Raw genomic sequence first — 16,013 nt, forward strand, 5'->3', positions numbered from 1 at the left:
ATCTTTTCGACCATGTATAAATCAAGCTGTCCAACACTCGAATCGTTTTCGGTTTTGTTTTTCTTTTCCGTTTAGGCGATGTTGCGGTGGACTGAAACAATGACCATCTCGGTGGAAGACCAATCGACAATACTGGACGATTTCATTAAAGGTAAGATATCATGAAGGGTGAATTAATCTACGATAGATCTCATACCAGTAGTTTTCATAATGTTTAAAAAAATCACGAATAATTACCATATTGCCCTTAGTTCGTATAAAGCCCTTATGTTACCATGTAGCTCTTTTTTCACTGCGCAGCTATTATATCCCCTTATCTGCTATGGACCGCCGGCCGTAGTGCTGAATCTGTACGCTCAATGGCAACAGCTTGTCTGTGTTCCATGTCGCAAGGAGTGGACAATGGAGTTGTAAGTATCATTAAGACATTTGATGTTACTTTCTATTTCTTATCACAACATCTAGGTAACAACACCATACTAAAAACATCTCTCTGTAACGTTGCATTATTAAGGATAACAAGTCATGTAAAAGTATTAACATAATGTTCAAAGTGATATCGAAAGGCTGGTGAGATGACATACAATAGAATACAAATAAAAGAATTATTAATTATGAATATGGAGAGGGATGTAAATGCGTGTAAATTAAAAAAAAAATACAATGTTATTCAAACTTCACATGTCAGATGTACCTACATCTAACTCATTCACATCTACTCTTCCGTTGATGTTGTCGATGTAGGTGAGATATGCGATGAAGAGCTTGAGAATGATTGTCTTCTGAACAGGTGGTATGCCGTCTAACGATGTTCTTATTAGGTCAGAGAAAGTAGGTAGGCGCCATCCGGGAATAATTATGTTCATCTTGTGCTGTAGATGTAGCCATGCCTGGGTGACTTGTGGACACTCGTTGAATTTGTGTCGAATTATCTCCACTAACCCATTGCAATATAAGCATGTATCGCTAGCGGCACGGCCAATTGTGTGGTATAGCTTAGTGTGTGAGATCGGGTGTCCTACGAAAGGCGGAAAGCACAAAAGGCGGAATACTAAAAGCAGAATTAACGAAAGGCGGAATGGCACGAAAGGCAGAATCACAAAAGGCAGAATCACGGAAGGCAGAATCACGAAAAACAGACTCACGAAAAGCGGACTTACTAAAGGCAGCAACGGACTTTTAAGTTAAACCAATGTCATGTAATGTAAGTAATGCCGCCTTTCTCTGCATAACAAATTACCTTACATCGGGTAAATGCGTAATTTTGAAGAAGGAACAATGTCCGAAGCTTTTTTGAAAACGATAATGTTACAAACGAGACTGCTGTTTTTAAACAGTTTCTCGTAGCTCTACATGATAAATACGCGTCATTTCTGATAACCGAATTACCCAAGCTGTTACCGGACACTGGCGTTTTAGCACCCTAAGACTTAAACCTTTGTCGGTTTTCCGTACTGAGAATCCAGATTACAAACGAATTCAAGATCCTATCGATAAAATTACACGAATAAAGCCAAATTGGCTGTTTAAAAGCGAATTTTCGGAATATGAGTCATGTTCGGAATATGAGTCAAAACGGTACTCACTACAAAATTATTCGTTTATTTGAAATTAATTAGCTGATTTCGAATTGTTGCTAGGTACCGCCGTTGTTAGGCTTGGCAAGCTAATTTCGCCTACTTGTAATTTTTTTTGTTGATATCCTGTAAATAAAATCATGTTGCCTAGCAGCGAATTTTGTTTTTTCTGCTCACCTATAAAAGCAGTCAGCTTTCCTCAGTCATTTTATTCGACTTCTACGTGTCAACCTTGAAGAATCGCGGATACGATGAGTTCAAGTGAGTCCGATTTTCTAGGGTTTTCTGACGAAGAACCCCAGAGTATCGCCAGAATAGTATATTCACAGAAGAACCGAGAGATGCTGCAGGTGGACGGCTACTTGTATAACTTGCAAAAGAAGGTATGTAAATTTTAACAACATGTTTCATATAAATTTTATTGATTTGAATATCATTTCAGAAAAAAGATAAATACTATTGGGAATGCGCTCAACGTAAGCATGGCAAGTAAAGCGAAGATCAATGCAATGGGCATCTGGTTTCCGTTCTCCGAAGAAAGGAAATACAGAAGCCAACTTAAAAAGAAATCAATTGATTCGAGCGACATTCCTTCGAAAGTCATACGGGAAGTAGCTGCCAGTAATCCGCAGATTTTGCAAACTCGTGCCACCGATTTCGCTCAAAAAATGGTCGTGCATAGAGTTCGTCAGAAGCAACTGCGTCCTATAAATGATGCTGATGTTGAGGATCATTTCATACCAGAGGAGTTCAAAAAAACCATCGATGGCCAGCTTTTTTTTGCAAACCGATAATGCAAATGCCGATTCGAAAATTTTAATTTTCGCAACGCTTCACAATCTACAACGGCTTCAAGCGGCAGAGTACTGGTTGGTCGATGATACGTTTTCTACAGCACCGCAACAGTTCAGATTTTTTCAATTCATGCTCCTGTGGGTCTGGGGGCAAGTAGAAGGATCCTGCCACTCGTGTTCATTTTGTTCAGCTCTAAAACACAGGAAGTTTATACAGAAGCTCTCGAGGCTCTTTAGGACATTTGCACAAATAATGGCATGCGTATTAATGGACGCACGTATTAATGGACTTTGAGAAGGCAGCTGTGAATTCTGTGAGGGACGTTCTCCCAGACACAGAATGCTTTGGATGCTAATTTCATTTCGTTCAAAGTCTCATACGAAAGTCTAATAGCTTTGGTCTTAAAAATAATTACTCCAGTGATGTAAACACTTTTATGGCCATCAAAAAGCTTCAGGCACTCACGTTACTACCACCCGATCGCATTATTGACGCCTATGTGGAATTAAAACTATTTTTTGTCAGTAAAGTTGGCTAGATTTCTTGAATATTTCGAGCAAACCTACACACTTATTGTTTTTACCGGGAACTCAGCAAAATGTTGAACTTTTACCGAGATTCGCACTGCTGTGCCCCAGCAATATTGCGCATAATGGCATTTTCAGATTTCGTTATCTAACGTCCAACAGTGCATTATCACTAAAATAAAAGTGCAATACAAATGAATTAAGTACCATGGATAAACATGGATAAACTACTTCAACTTGCCAATGTAAAACTAATTATTGAAACTTTTCGTAAAATCTTTTACATTACAATCGCAATACCTTTCAATCCGCAACAATAACAATGTTTATTTGACTCAGATTCTGACAGCTCTTAATGCTCGATGGTTGCTTTCGCATATCTCTGAATGTAGGATCCCTAGTGTGTACGTTTAAAAAAAAATGGAAATAGACGACCTCTGTTCCACCCTAATCTATGGTCTAATTACAAGGCAGTAATGGACGGCATCCCACGATCTAACAATTTTCTAGAGACTTGGCATAGACGATGGACGTCCATAGTTGGTAACCATCACTTGGGTATTAACAAACTAGTGGATGAATTGAGAAAAGAACAGCATGAAACAGAAGGAAAGATACTTTGTATACTAAAGGGAGATCTAGGTCCGTTTACAGACGTCGATAATGTTGTAATGGATAAAAACATATTCCAACATTGCACCAACGCAGCTGCTATTAGCAATCTGGATTTCATTGAAGGTATTGCGCTATGTTTAGCTGCAAAGTCCAGTAGAAAGTAAGTAGTTTTATGTGAATTGCAATTATTAACATGAATTTTAATATTAATTATTTTAAGTATCTTCATTTAAGCCAAGTTTCTATTGAAAACAAACCTCTTTCACCAATAACCCCTAATACTAAGCTGTGAGACTGTCATTTTTCCTGTTGTAGAAAGTGAATCAAATAGAAAATCAACAATAAATATACAGGATGGAGAGAAGGAATCATATCCTCTTTTGCCTTAGACCGGGCAGATGCGAGCTTTGAAAGAATAAATAATATCACCTTTGCTTTCCATCAAGCAAACGACAGCTAAAAATAGGATAATGTATAAATCTGCCTTTCGTAATTATGCCTTATGATATATTCTGCCTTTTGTTGCATGTGTAAGACGATCTGCCTTTCGAGATTCCGCCTTTCGTGTTTCCGCCTTTCGTTAGAGTCCCGTGAGATCTTCAAATTTGTTATCATGTACAGACTGCTTTTATGTGAAGGAGATAGATGTGATGCGTTAATATTGCTCCAGACTTTAGCCCACCGTAGGTAAGGGTGCGTCGTATGGACTTTTGGTTTTTCCGTCTGTTCTATGAGATGTCGATGGATAGATTTGGCCGACGGGTTACTTTTTATCTATGCGGGGATTTGATTTTGTAGCTATCGTAGCTTATTCTGTCTTCACGTCGAGGAGGTCCGCGGGGCAATGGGTGTGGGTGTCGTTAGCTGGCACCATGAGGGTGCTATAGTAAGGCATACTACTTGCCTCCTGCATATGACGGTTAAGCAAAAAGGATTTGCCTTTAAGTGTAAATAATTTTAAGCATAGGCCACCCTTATTTTTGTTAGTTTGGTGTAAATCAGGCCTGCCCAACCTTTTCACGCCACGGGCCAATTTTTAGAATTCACACTTGCTGGCGGGCCAGAAAATATTCGGTACATAAATTTTTTAAAATTTTCAAAATTATCAGTGTTTTTTTTTCATTATCTAAAAAAACTAAATTCGATCGTTGCATGAGGAATCCATTTGAAACACTTCAGGTAAATTATTCAAATCGGTAAACTGTGTTGATAAAATGGGAAATTCGTTACTTTACCAGCATATTTGCATGAACTGTTTTCAACGGGATGAGAGAAATGTACCAGATTTCAGCAACCCACTGTGCCAAAGTGCTTCATGTTCAAGTCATTGAGATGTTTGGCGATATCTGCTAGAAAAGCCAAGCCAAGGATCATTCAGCTCGAGAAGTGGTTTTCCTTCAGCTTGTAAAAATAGTTCCATTTTCTTTTCGAAAAAAAATCTTTCAAGCATAGTACGAAGGCGCACGTACGAGCAAACCAGTCTTCCTTTTTTCAACGTGAACGTAAACTACTCATGCCAATCTTTATTGGAAACGTTTCAAGATTTGATTTAAAACTTACGTATTAAATAATGTATAATAAAAAAGAGCTCCCCGAGCCAGCTAGAAAAACTGGCGGGCCGGATCTGAGTTTATTTTTCTTACCCGCCGCGGGCCACAAAAAATGGAGCCGAGGGCCGCATCCGGCCCGCGGGCCGTACGTTGGGCAGCCCTGGTGTAAATGGACATCGGTGGGAGAATTGACGATTGGTACCATACCTTTGAGCTAGCAAAAAAGGTTCAGGAGAGTGACTCTCTGATGCAAGGAGAGTGAGCGTCCGGCGTAGAGCCACGTGCTGTGAAAAAAATTGTTGATCATATGCATTCCAGTTGAGCCTTACTATCAGACGGACGCTGTTCGCAAAGACTACACCCAAAATCTGCACGGTGCTCGCTGTTTGAAGTCACGGCCCGATTAGTGTGTTAGGGCCGTTCGTGTCGACAATGTCTTTCGATAGAGTTTTTTGGATGTTTAGTTTCGCCCCTGATGCAAATTCGAAACGAGAGAAAGAAGGATTTTGATTGTATGATGGCCTGTACGGTGCTTTTATTGATATAATTCAAGCTCTATCTGGAACAAGGGCGAATGTCGCAAGAGAGAACTCGGATTTCTTTGTGGTTTATCACACCAGAACGATGGAAAACAATGCAAACTTGTATTCTGAGGCGATAAATTCAGAAGAAATCCTCTGCTTGTCACTTTTATTCAAAAGAGGGGAAGTCGACGAAGAGAATTCTCTCTTGCGATATTCGCCTTTTTACCAGATAGAGCTTGAATTGTGATGTCATCTGCATAGGGGTCGTACACATATAACGTAAGCAATTTTTCTGGGTTTTTCGACCCCCCTCCCCCCTTGTAAGATTTTTTTCATACAAATGATTTTTTATTTATATGAAGGGTAAGATATTGACCGACCCCCACTCCCCCCATAAGTGTTTACGTAATATGTGTACGGCCCCATACGCGACGAAAAGCTTGTTTCCGTGCAGGGCTCTACATTACGGGTGGGAAGATGTGTAGTTGTGTTGGTAATCCGAGCTTGGTGAATTTTGTACTCACCCAGTGAACTTTTCGGTTTTCTTATGGCAACATGTTCACGATTCGGTTTCCTTATGGCAACTAACCAAAACAAAGAAAAAATGTCCGTTGAAATTTAAGTATTGCACAAGATTTTTCTCATGCAGTACTAAGATAACTTTTTTGAAGTAACAAATTTGAGCAAAATGTTGAAAATTTTCAATGAAGGGATGTGTTGTCAGCATAAATACGACGGAATCTTAGTACTGCATGAGAAAAATCTTGTGCAATACTTTAATTTCAACGGACATTTTTTCTTTGTTTTGGTTAGTTGCCATAAGGAAATCGAATCGTGAACATTTTGCCATAAGAAAACCGAAAAGTTCACTGGGTGAGTACAAAATTCACCAAGCTCGGATTACCAACACAACTACACATCTTCCCACCCGTAATGTAGAGCCCTGGTCGAAGTCGAAGCTTATCAATTTCGCTTTCTGTTTTTGTTGGATTAGGTGCGTTGTGCGATCTTTGGGAGATAGATGCTGTGGGGTCGGTTCGCACATTTTTGAGCGCTGCAGATAATGGCGTGCGTTTTGTTCGGCTTTTCGAGACGGGTTTTTAGAACACGAGAGAATATTTTATAGTCACTGTTCAACAGTGAAATCGATCTGTACGCGCGAGCAGTATCATTGCCGATCTTCTTCTTGACAATGACAATTACGCCATCGGAGAGCTCTGTTAGAAAGTTGAGAAAGCGCTTTGTTGAGGACCAAGTTGAGTTCTCGGTGGATGATATCAAACGTACGACTACAGAATTCGTCCGGGATTCCATCGCTCCCGGGAGATTTTCGGCTGGCTGCATTACGAAGGGCTGAGAAAATTTCAGTTGTTGATATTTCTTCCAGGCATACGTTGTTAGTTTCGTCGTTGTCTGGAATTACACGATCCATCTCGAAGGTGTTTTCCCCTGTCTTCTTTTGTGTTGAGTTGTTGAAAATATTCGTAGAGATGTTATGGGAGATAAAAATTAAAATGGAAGAACATGTTTGATAATGAAAACCCTGCTTTGATTTTTACAATTGAAAAGAGCGTAAATTTTGATTCCAGTTTTGAATTTTTTTGAAAACTAACCTCACTTTTCATTGCAAATCGCTGCGGATGTGTCATAGGTTTCGTCTTGCTCACCTCATATGAGTGCGATGATAGTTTTCCTTTTTCTTGTTTCTCCAAGTTGGAAAGGTCCCAGTCAACACAAGGTCGTATATGATGCCGTATAACAGCGGTTTTCAACCTTTTTCGTGAGAGGTACCCCTTTGAACTTTTGCATAAATTGAGGTACCCCCTATGTTTTTATGCTTTAAATGAAAATAATCGTAAATATATGAAAAATGGACCTGCAAACTAACGGAATAGCTCTCCATAAACTTTTCTGAAATTTTCATTTTCCGTGAAACTTTCCAATTCAAATTAAGGACATATATCGAGCTTCCTACAGAACTTTTTTGACTATTGAAGTCTTCCTCCTTCAATAGAAGGGAGGCTTCCTAGCCTCTCGAAAGCAGGATTCTATGCCTCTACCGATAGAACCTTCCGAGCGTCTTAAAAGTAGGCTTCCAAGCCTCTTGAAAGAAGGTTTTCCAGCCACTTAAAAGGAGGCTTCCGAGCCTCTTGAAAGACCTTACGAACCTTTATATGGAAGGCTTCCTAGCCACTTGAAAGACTTCTGAGTATTTTGAAAGGACGCTTCTGAGCCTCTTGAAAATACGCATCCAAGTCTTTAAAAAAAAGCCTCTTTAAAGGAGGCTTTCATGCCTCTTTAAAGGAGACTTTTGAGGCTTTTGAGCCTCTTGAAAGGAGGCTTTTGAGCCTCTTGAGAAGAGGCTTTTGAGCCGCTTGAAAGGAGGCTTTTGAGCCTCTTGAGAGGAGACTTTTGAGCCGCTTGAAAGGAGGCTTTTGAGCCTCTTGAGAGGAGGCTTTTGAGCTGCTTGAAAGGAAGCTTTTGAGCCGCTTAAAAGGAGGCTTTCGAGACTGTTAAAAGACAAATGTGCCGAGTAGCACATTTGTCTTACATGAGTTTCTGTAACTCATATACGACCAAATAGAGTCACATAAGTGCTACTTAGGGTGGTCTAACCGGTAGTACCGAAACCGGTAATACCGGTATTACCGGCCAATTTTGGGTACCGAAAATACCGGTATTAGAGACGGAAAATACCGGTATTTTCGGTATTTCAAATTTTGCTGTCAGTCTAAAAATCGCGAATAATTTTCACCTACTTTTATCAGCTCAACTGCCTGTAATCGCATATATGTTTCATATAAACAGGTAAAACAGTAAAGAGAATAAAATACAACAATTAAATGCGCGCATGAGTAACTTTGCCCAAGTAAGCATCATGGACGAAGTTTACGCTGCAACTAAAATCGATCAACATCGTCATTAATCATTCCTGTTGCTATATTCTCTTTGTTGTATCCTACAAGACGAACTTAGGAATCGAATTTAATCAAAGAAATACACGCGTCCTTGTTGTTTGATCCACATTTATTAACTGCCCGTTCCTTTACATTTTCATCAGTGTGCCCAGTTTTTATATGACTTTAAACAATCTAACAATCTCTCTTTTCTGCGGATTAGTCGCTTAGCAACTATATATTTGAGTTATTATATTTAGGCATCCATATTATAATCTTCAAAACGCAGAGGGCGTTTCGTTTCCCTTTTTGGTCTTCCCAACGATTCATTTTGCGAATTCCGGACCACCGGAACAGGTGTACTAGTGATTGTTGCTTGCGGCGTTTCCCAACTTGAGCTTTGCGATTCTTCTTGACTTTCCTGTGTTGCATGGTGTTGCTCTTCAACATCTGGAAGCCGCTTCAGGTGTGATGAATTTCTCCGGTATCGCCTCCCATCAGATGTCTCAACCAATACGCTGTTTCCGTTTTTCTCCAGAACAGTAGCTGGTTCTGCGAGATATGGTGTAGATAGCTTGTTTTGCGGTACCAGATTTCGCATAAGAACTCTATCAAGTGGACACAAGCTAGACTCGGTTGATTTATGTACATTGTCGTAACGAAGTTTCGCTTTTGTCGGTAGCTCCAGTCGTGGTCTCTCACTTCTTCATCGTATCTGCTGACTGAATTATTCATTTCAGGGACCCAGTCACGGAAATTTCGTCCGAAAAGTATTTCGGAAGGCGAACGTCCTGTAGCAGGATGTTGAATCAACGAATAGACATAATTCGCTTCTTCCAAATCAGCCTTCCAGTCACTGCCATTTGCTTGCGAAATTCTCAAAATTTTCAGGATGGAGCGATTCTGACGCTCCACTTCCCCATTTGCCTGCGGCCAGTATGGGGTAGTGTGCTGAAGCTTGATGCCCAAATCTCTGCAAAATTCTTCCATCTGACTACTCGAAAAGTTTTTAGCATTATCCGAAACCAGTACTGCTGGTATTCCCATTCTGAAGAACGTACGTCTCAACCGCTTGATTATGTCTCCGGATGTCGTGGTTTGCATTACTTCCGTTAGCCGAAACCGACTATACAGGTCAATTATAACCAGGATCGATTCGCTAGAAGGCAGGGGACCTAACATATCCATTGATAGTGTGTGCCATGGTTGTGTTGGCAAATTTCTAACGGACATCGGCTCCGGTGGATTAATAGAACTCACAAGCTGACAGTCCAGACATGATTTCACTGTTTTTTCTGCATCGACATCAATCTTCGGCCACCAGACCTTACTTCTAAGACGTTGTTTGGTTTTCTGGATTCCCGGATGACCGATGTGCGCCAACCTTAACACCTTACTTCTCAAGCTCACGGGTATAACGATACGATTACTCCTCAAGATGACGTCATTCACAATTATAATTTCCTCTCTAAACGGATAATAAAGTTTCGTCTTCTCCTCCCAACGGCCGGTGTTGATAGCTTCCTTTAGTTTGACCATTTCGGAATCATTCAGGGTTTTCTCTATGATCTCCTCCAGAGTAATTGCACTGGGTTTGACAGACTCGACGATACTCAGCAGCATCACCTCGCCATCCTGATCGTACGTTGAGCATTCTTGAAATCGAGGTAGCCTTGACAACGGATCGGCTATGTTAGCTTTGCCAGATACATGGACAATCTTAAAACGAAAAGACTGCAACCTTAATGCCCATCTTTCAATCCTGTGACATTGTTTGCGTTTTGTCCCAAACATAACTTTCAATGGTTCATGATCAGTGATTAGCTTGAACTCCAACCCCCTTAGATACGTTTCAAGCCGTTCTGTCGCCCATACTAGTGCCAATGCTTCTCGCTCGTTCTGCGCATAAGCCTGTTCTGCTGTAGACAACCCTTTGCTAATGTAACATATTGCTCTTTTTTGTCCATGCTTTTCTTGGAGTAGCACGGCCCCTAGTCCGACAGGGCTAGCATCGGCTATCAATATGGTTTCATCCAATGGCGAATAATATCCAAGATTTCTCGGATTAGCAACTTCATCTTTGATTCGCTCAAAGGCCAACGAATGTTTTTCTTCCCACTTGAACCGTTTCTCTTTGCACAGCAATTCTCGCAATGGAGCAGTTAGAGTTGATAAATTAGGGATGAATTTTCCCAGATAATTGATCAGCCCTAGGAAGCTACGAAGCTCCTCTACTGACTCTGGATTGCGAAACTGTCGAATTGCGTCCACTTTCTCCTCCGCCGGACTAACGCCTTCATCACTAAGTTGATGTCCCATAAATTTTACTTGACGTTTAGCAAATTCACATTTTTGCTGATTTATAGTCATCCCGCTTTCTTCTATTCTTCGCAACACTAACTGCAACGATCTGTCATGACTTTCCCCGTCCGGTCCGAATACGAGTATATCGTCGATGAATGATTTCACGCCTGGAATCCCTGCCAACACACGTTCCATTACGCTCTGGAACACTTCTGAAGCACAATTCATTCCAAAGGTCAGACGCTTGTATCGATACAAATTGTTATGCGTAGCGAATGTAGTAATTGATCGTGAATCTTCCGCCAGTTCAAGTTGATGGAAAGCCTTATTCAAATCGATCTTGGAAAACACCTTACAGTTGTGTAGATGAGGAATGATGTCATCAAATGTCGGGAGTGGATGATGCTGTGGTACGATAGCTTGGTTAGCGTCACGCATGTCGACGCATAGGCGTACCTCATCGTTGTTTCCTTGCTTCGGCCTGACAACTACACGTGAGATCCACGGCGAATCCCTTGGAGCTACTTCGATGACATCTTGTTGTAACAGCCTAGCTATTTCCTGCTCAACTTTCGGTTGCAGTGGAATTGGAATTCGATTCTGCGACTGCTGGACCGGTTTCACAGTTGGATTGATCTGAACCGATACCACGACTCCTTTCAGCTTCCCAATCTTCTCATCTCCTGGTTGTACAGCACAGAGTGTCGTATCGATTTTGAGTATTCCCAAATCGGTTGCTGTTTTACGTCCCAACAAGTTGGATCCAGTTTCCTTGACCACGAAGACTTTATCGCTAGTAGAAGATTTCTTCGTCGCTATATCAGCCACGAACATTCCTAGAACACTGAGCTGATTGTTTCCATATGCCAAAAGCTTCTTCTTCACTTTGTCCGTTTGATATTGAACTGTCACTTTTTGCTTTTTCAAATACTTCCAGGCAGCCTCGCTTATTACATTAACACCAGCTCCGGAGTCCACCATCCATTTCAGCTTTACTCCACCCACCTTGCAAGAGACCTTATCTTCGCCATCCGGAGTTACAGAGAAGACATAGTTGACACTTTGTTCCTCATCATCACATGACTCATCTTCATCATAAGAATCTTCCTCCGCTTCTGAATTATGCTTTCCAATCTGCCTTACTGTATTTTTTCGCCGTAACTGTGAATCCTTCCTGTTGTGTGTAGCACTCCGAGCTCCTTTCGTTTTACAGCATTTCTTGAAATGACCGAGTAAGTGGCATTTCTCGCACTTCTTATCGCGAGCCGGGCACTCGTTATCGTTGGCATAATGCCCCGAATAGCCACAACGAAAACACTCTCCTTTTGATCCAGAAACTTGATTGATACGTTCACCTTTATTCAGATTCTTACGATGCTTTTCGATGGTTTCCAACGAACGTGCCATTTCAACCGTCTGACCCAGTGTCATGTTCGGTTTCGTGAGAATTTTAGCTCTCAATTCGTCCGAATATCCTTTCTCAAATATCTGCTCTTTTATATTTTCCTCCAACCAGTTTCCGTATTCGCACAGACTTCCCTGCTCCCTAAGTCGCAGCACGAACTTTTCGATGGACTCATCAGGGTTTTGCTCGAGATTCCTGAAAATATGCCTTTCCCTTGGCAGGCACTTCAGTGGCAGAAAGTAATCATCGAGCAATTTCATCGCCTCCTTATATACATCCGATCCATCCGGTACAGGTATCTCATTTTCGCCACGCAGATTAAAAATATATCCTGTACATCACTACCCGCATAGTGAAGCATATACGAACGCTTTCGTGTGGGTATCGTCACATTATTTACTTCTAGGAAAATCTCGAAGCAGCGCTTCCATTTCTTCCAGCGGTTGGATACCGTGGACGTGTCACTAGGATCGAACCTTGGGAGTGTGGACGTAGTAGAATTTTCCATTTTCCTCCCGGCGGACTGAACTTGCAAACCGTTTCGCGCACTAATAACTTCTCTTCTTTTTGTTTACAATTCGCTACTATAAAACGGACGACTCACATCTCTTGACACCTTTTTTTCCCGTAGCTTCTTTCGAGGTTACTTCACTTCTTCTTCAGTAATTCTTTTTACAATGGCACCAGAATTCCTCAAAGTTACCCCCACATTCGAATTCAATCATAAGTTTTTGGGTTCACCATCGGTTCCACCGCGCGATGTCTTTTATGTTCTCCTTCGTCGCCAAATGTTGTATCCTACAAGACGAACTTAGGAATCGAATTTAATCAAAGAAATACACGCGTCCTTGTTGTTTGATCCACATTTATTAACTGCCCGTTCCTTTACATTTTCATCAGTGTGCCCAGTTTTTATATGACTTTAAACAATCTAACACTCTTAGCCATCTGTCAAACTGCGAATGACTTTTTCTTCTATGAACAAAGTTGATATCGTCGAGAATTTTCCCGCAATGTATGAAATTGTGAAAAAGGTACGAGCCGTAGTCATTCTTTTCCGGAGACCACCGTGAAAGACGATTTTCTGCAAAAATATGTCCGTTCTGAATTCGGAAAAGAATTTGAATTAGTGGCTGATGCCAAGGCACGCTGAAATAATTCAAGCCCTCGAACCTGTTCAAGCTGTTGTGGAACTACTGCTCTGTGAGTTTTGAACTCTATATGAAGCCAACGTGGCGTTTCAATTTACGTTGGAACAATTATCAAATCAAGCCACAGAAATTTCTGCCAGTATTTCGATGCTTTTAACTTTTAAGGAATAAATCCAAGAGAGACAATCCAAATACGCCAATCTTTTTCCTTTTTGAATAATTATGCCCTGAAGCAATTAATTAGAAACGATTTTGGCATTTTCTTCGAGGCATCCAGAGCTACTTCGATTAAGCAAGCGTATGGGATCTTGAAGCGTCTTATGATTCCTGATGCGATCGTTGAAACAGAGACAACGATCATACCTGACGATCGGTACGAAGAAGATCCCTCTGTGAATTTTTTTCTGGTTTATCGGTTAAAGAACAACTTGTGAAGGGACTGTAGCAGAGTAAAACACTTGCGTTGCTGGTGGCAATTAGGTTGACGCCAGGATCCTTGCATACAATACGTAAGGAATTTTCCTACTATGAATCGGAAGGGATTAAGGGCAAGTATTTGACACTGATTTCGACAGTCTTGGAACAATTCGTCCTACTTCGGTTGAACCGAGAGAGGGCATTCTCAGTAGTTGTCCACATTGCTGACAAAATCCAATGCAGTATGGGAGATGAGTCGCTCAGTATGTAATGTTTGTAGTTTCTTAAGTAGTTTCGCATTGCCAAGCTCAACAAGCAATGATTTTAACAATTGAAGTTTGTCAACAAATAGTTTTTTATCCAAAAGTCCAAAACAAACGTTTTTCTTCTACTACCTGAAATTTTCACAAAAACCGGTATTCTACCGGTATTACCGGTATTGACTCCATGAAATACCGAATACCGGTATTTGACAAAAATGGCCAATACCGACCACCCTGCTACTGCAACTAAACCAGTAAGATTTGTGCTGCTAGGGAATCTTCCTAGGCTGTAAAAAAAAGGCTTCCAAGCCACTTAAAAGGAGGCTTCGGAGTATCTTGAATGGACGCTTCCAAGCCTCTTGAGAAAATAGTTCCGAGCCTCTTAAAAAAGGCTTCGAGCCTTTTGAAAGGAGGCTTCCGAGCCTCTTGGAAAAAGCCTTCCAAGCCTGTTTAAAAGAGCCTTTCGAGCCTTTTGGATGAAAGGATGCTTCCAAACCACTTTAAAAGAGATTTCTGAGCCTCTTGAAAAAACGCTTTCGGGCCACTTAAAATAAGGCTTCTGAGTATCTGGAATGGAAGCTTCTGAAGCTTTCGAGAGCACGGCTTCAAGCCTCTTGAAAGAAGAATTCCGAGCCTCTTTACGAGCATTTTGAAAGTAAGCTTCTGAGCTTTTTAAAATGAGGGTTTCGAGCCTATTGAAAAATACCATCCAAGCCCCTTGAAAACATCCTTCGGAGGCCTTTAAAAGGAGAAATGATGAAAAAGAAAGTTTATAGGAAAAAAGCTTAAAAGAAAGCTTCCGGGCCTCTTGAAAGAAAGTTTCCTTTTGAACCTCTTAAAATGAGGCTTCCGAACATGCGTTCTTTTAACGCCGTGTGCACGCAGCGTTGAAAAGACGCTACGTGGGCATCGGGCCTAAGCGCGAAAAAATGTACACATTCACCCAGCAAATTGAAAAAAATCACCGCGCGTTTAAATGGGCCACTCACAATCATACGGTAAGGCGCGAACTGAGCAACCTGTCAGAGCGACTTGTGAGTGGCTGAATGCGAAATTGAATCGGCGTTGGAAATGATTTTTCGGCAGCACCCAGTCGCACTCACCACGGCGGCGATGAAGGCGACCGCAGATTATACTGAGATCCATGTTTTTCACTGCATTGACTGTGAAATATTTCTACCCTGGTCACGGGTTCTTGTATTTTGCAGCTGACGTTGGTCAGTGCAATCGGTCGGTAATTACTTGCGTCTGTTATGGACCCTGATTCTTTGGTATCGGCACGAATAAGCTGAACCTCCACTCAGCTGGAAGCGTGCCACTTTGGCTCCTTGTTAAGGGACTCAAGTAGGGCAACTTTTCCGCTAGGGAGAGGTTCTTCAGCATCAGATATCAAGGCTAGTTGAGAGAAAGGCTGGTTGAGGCTTGCTTCGTCATCCGGAGGAACTCGGAAAGTGAGAAGGGTTGGTGTGTTTCCTTCGGAAGTCTGCAGGGTATTCTTGGTAGGAAGATAATCTGCCGAAGTGGTTGTTTCTTTTTGCCGTCGACTGATAGGGTGATCCTTTTAGTCCGTCACTTACCTGAAAGGCTGTTCACGCGTCGCCATAGCTTGGTGGTTGACTGTTGGCTGGAAATACTATCAAGGAATTCATTCCAGGACTTTTCCTTTGCCTCACGGATGGTTTGTCGGCACTCGTTCCTTGCTGTCTGGTATGTCATCCGAATTTGGGCTAGGGCGGGGTCGTCCTGGAGCATTCTCTTTCTGGTCTTCTTGAACGCGCGGAGCGATTTGCTTTTACGTTTAACCGCCTTTTTGGCATCTTAGCTCCATCAGTGAACTGATTGGCGGCAGGGGTTCGGGCTGGTTTTTGTTTTTTTTTTGTGGCGTCTCGGGGGGCGTATCACATTGTTGCATTGTCTGCCTCCGGAACTTGTACAGCATACACTTTCTTCTTCTTCTAACGCCTGAGTGGGCCTAATCATCGGACGGA

At 41.6% G+C, this 16,013-nt stretch overlaps 1 protein-coding gene across 1 annotated transcript in view; it reads left to right on the forward strand.

The window, feature by feature from the left end:
- Positions 1-16,013, forward strand: part of LOC134219267 (dynein axonemal assembly factor 5-like) — a 54,765-nt gene that overhangs the window by 21,842 nt on the left and 16,910 nt on the right. The window contains exons 3-4 of the mRNA XM_062697988.1: positions 76-151; positions 301-410. Coding sequence (XP_062553972.1) covers positions 76-151; positions 301-410 — 186 coding nt within the window. The remainder of the gene's footprint in view (positions 1-75; positions 152-300; positions 411-16,013) is intronic.

The sequence above is a fragment of the Armigeres subalbatus genome, chromosome 3 (genome assembly GCF_024139115.2).
Source record: "Armigeres subalbatus isolate Guangzhou_Male chromosome 3, GZ_Asu_2, whole genome shotgun sequence".
Taxonomy (NCBI): Eukaryota; Metazoa; Arthropoda; class Insecta; order Diptera; family Culicidae; genus Armigeres; species Armigeres subalbatus.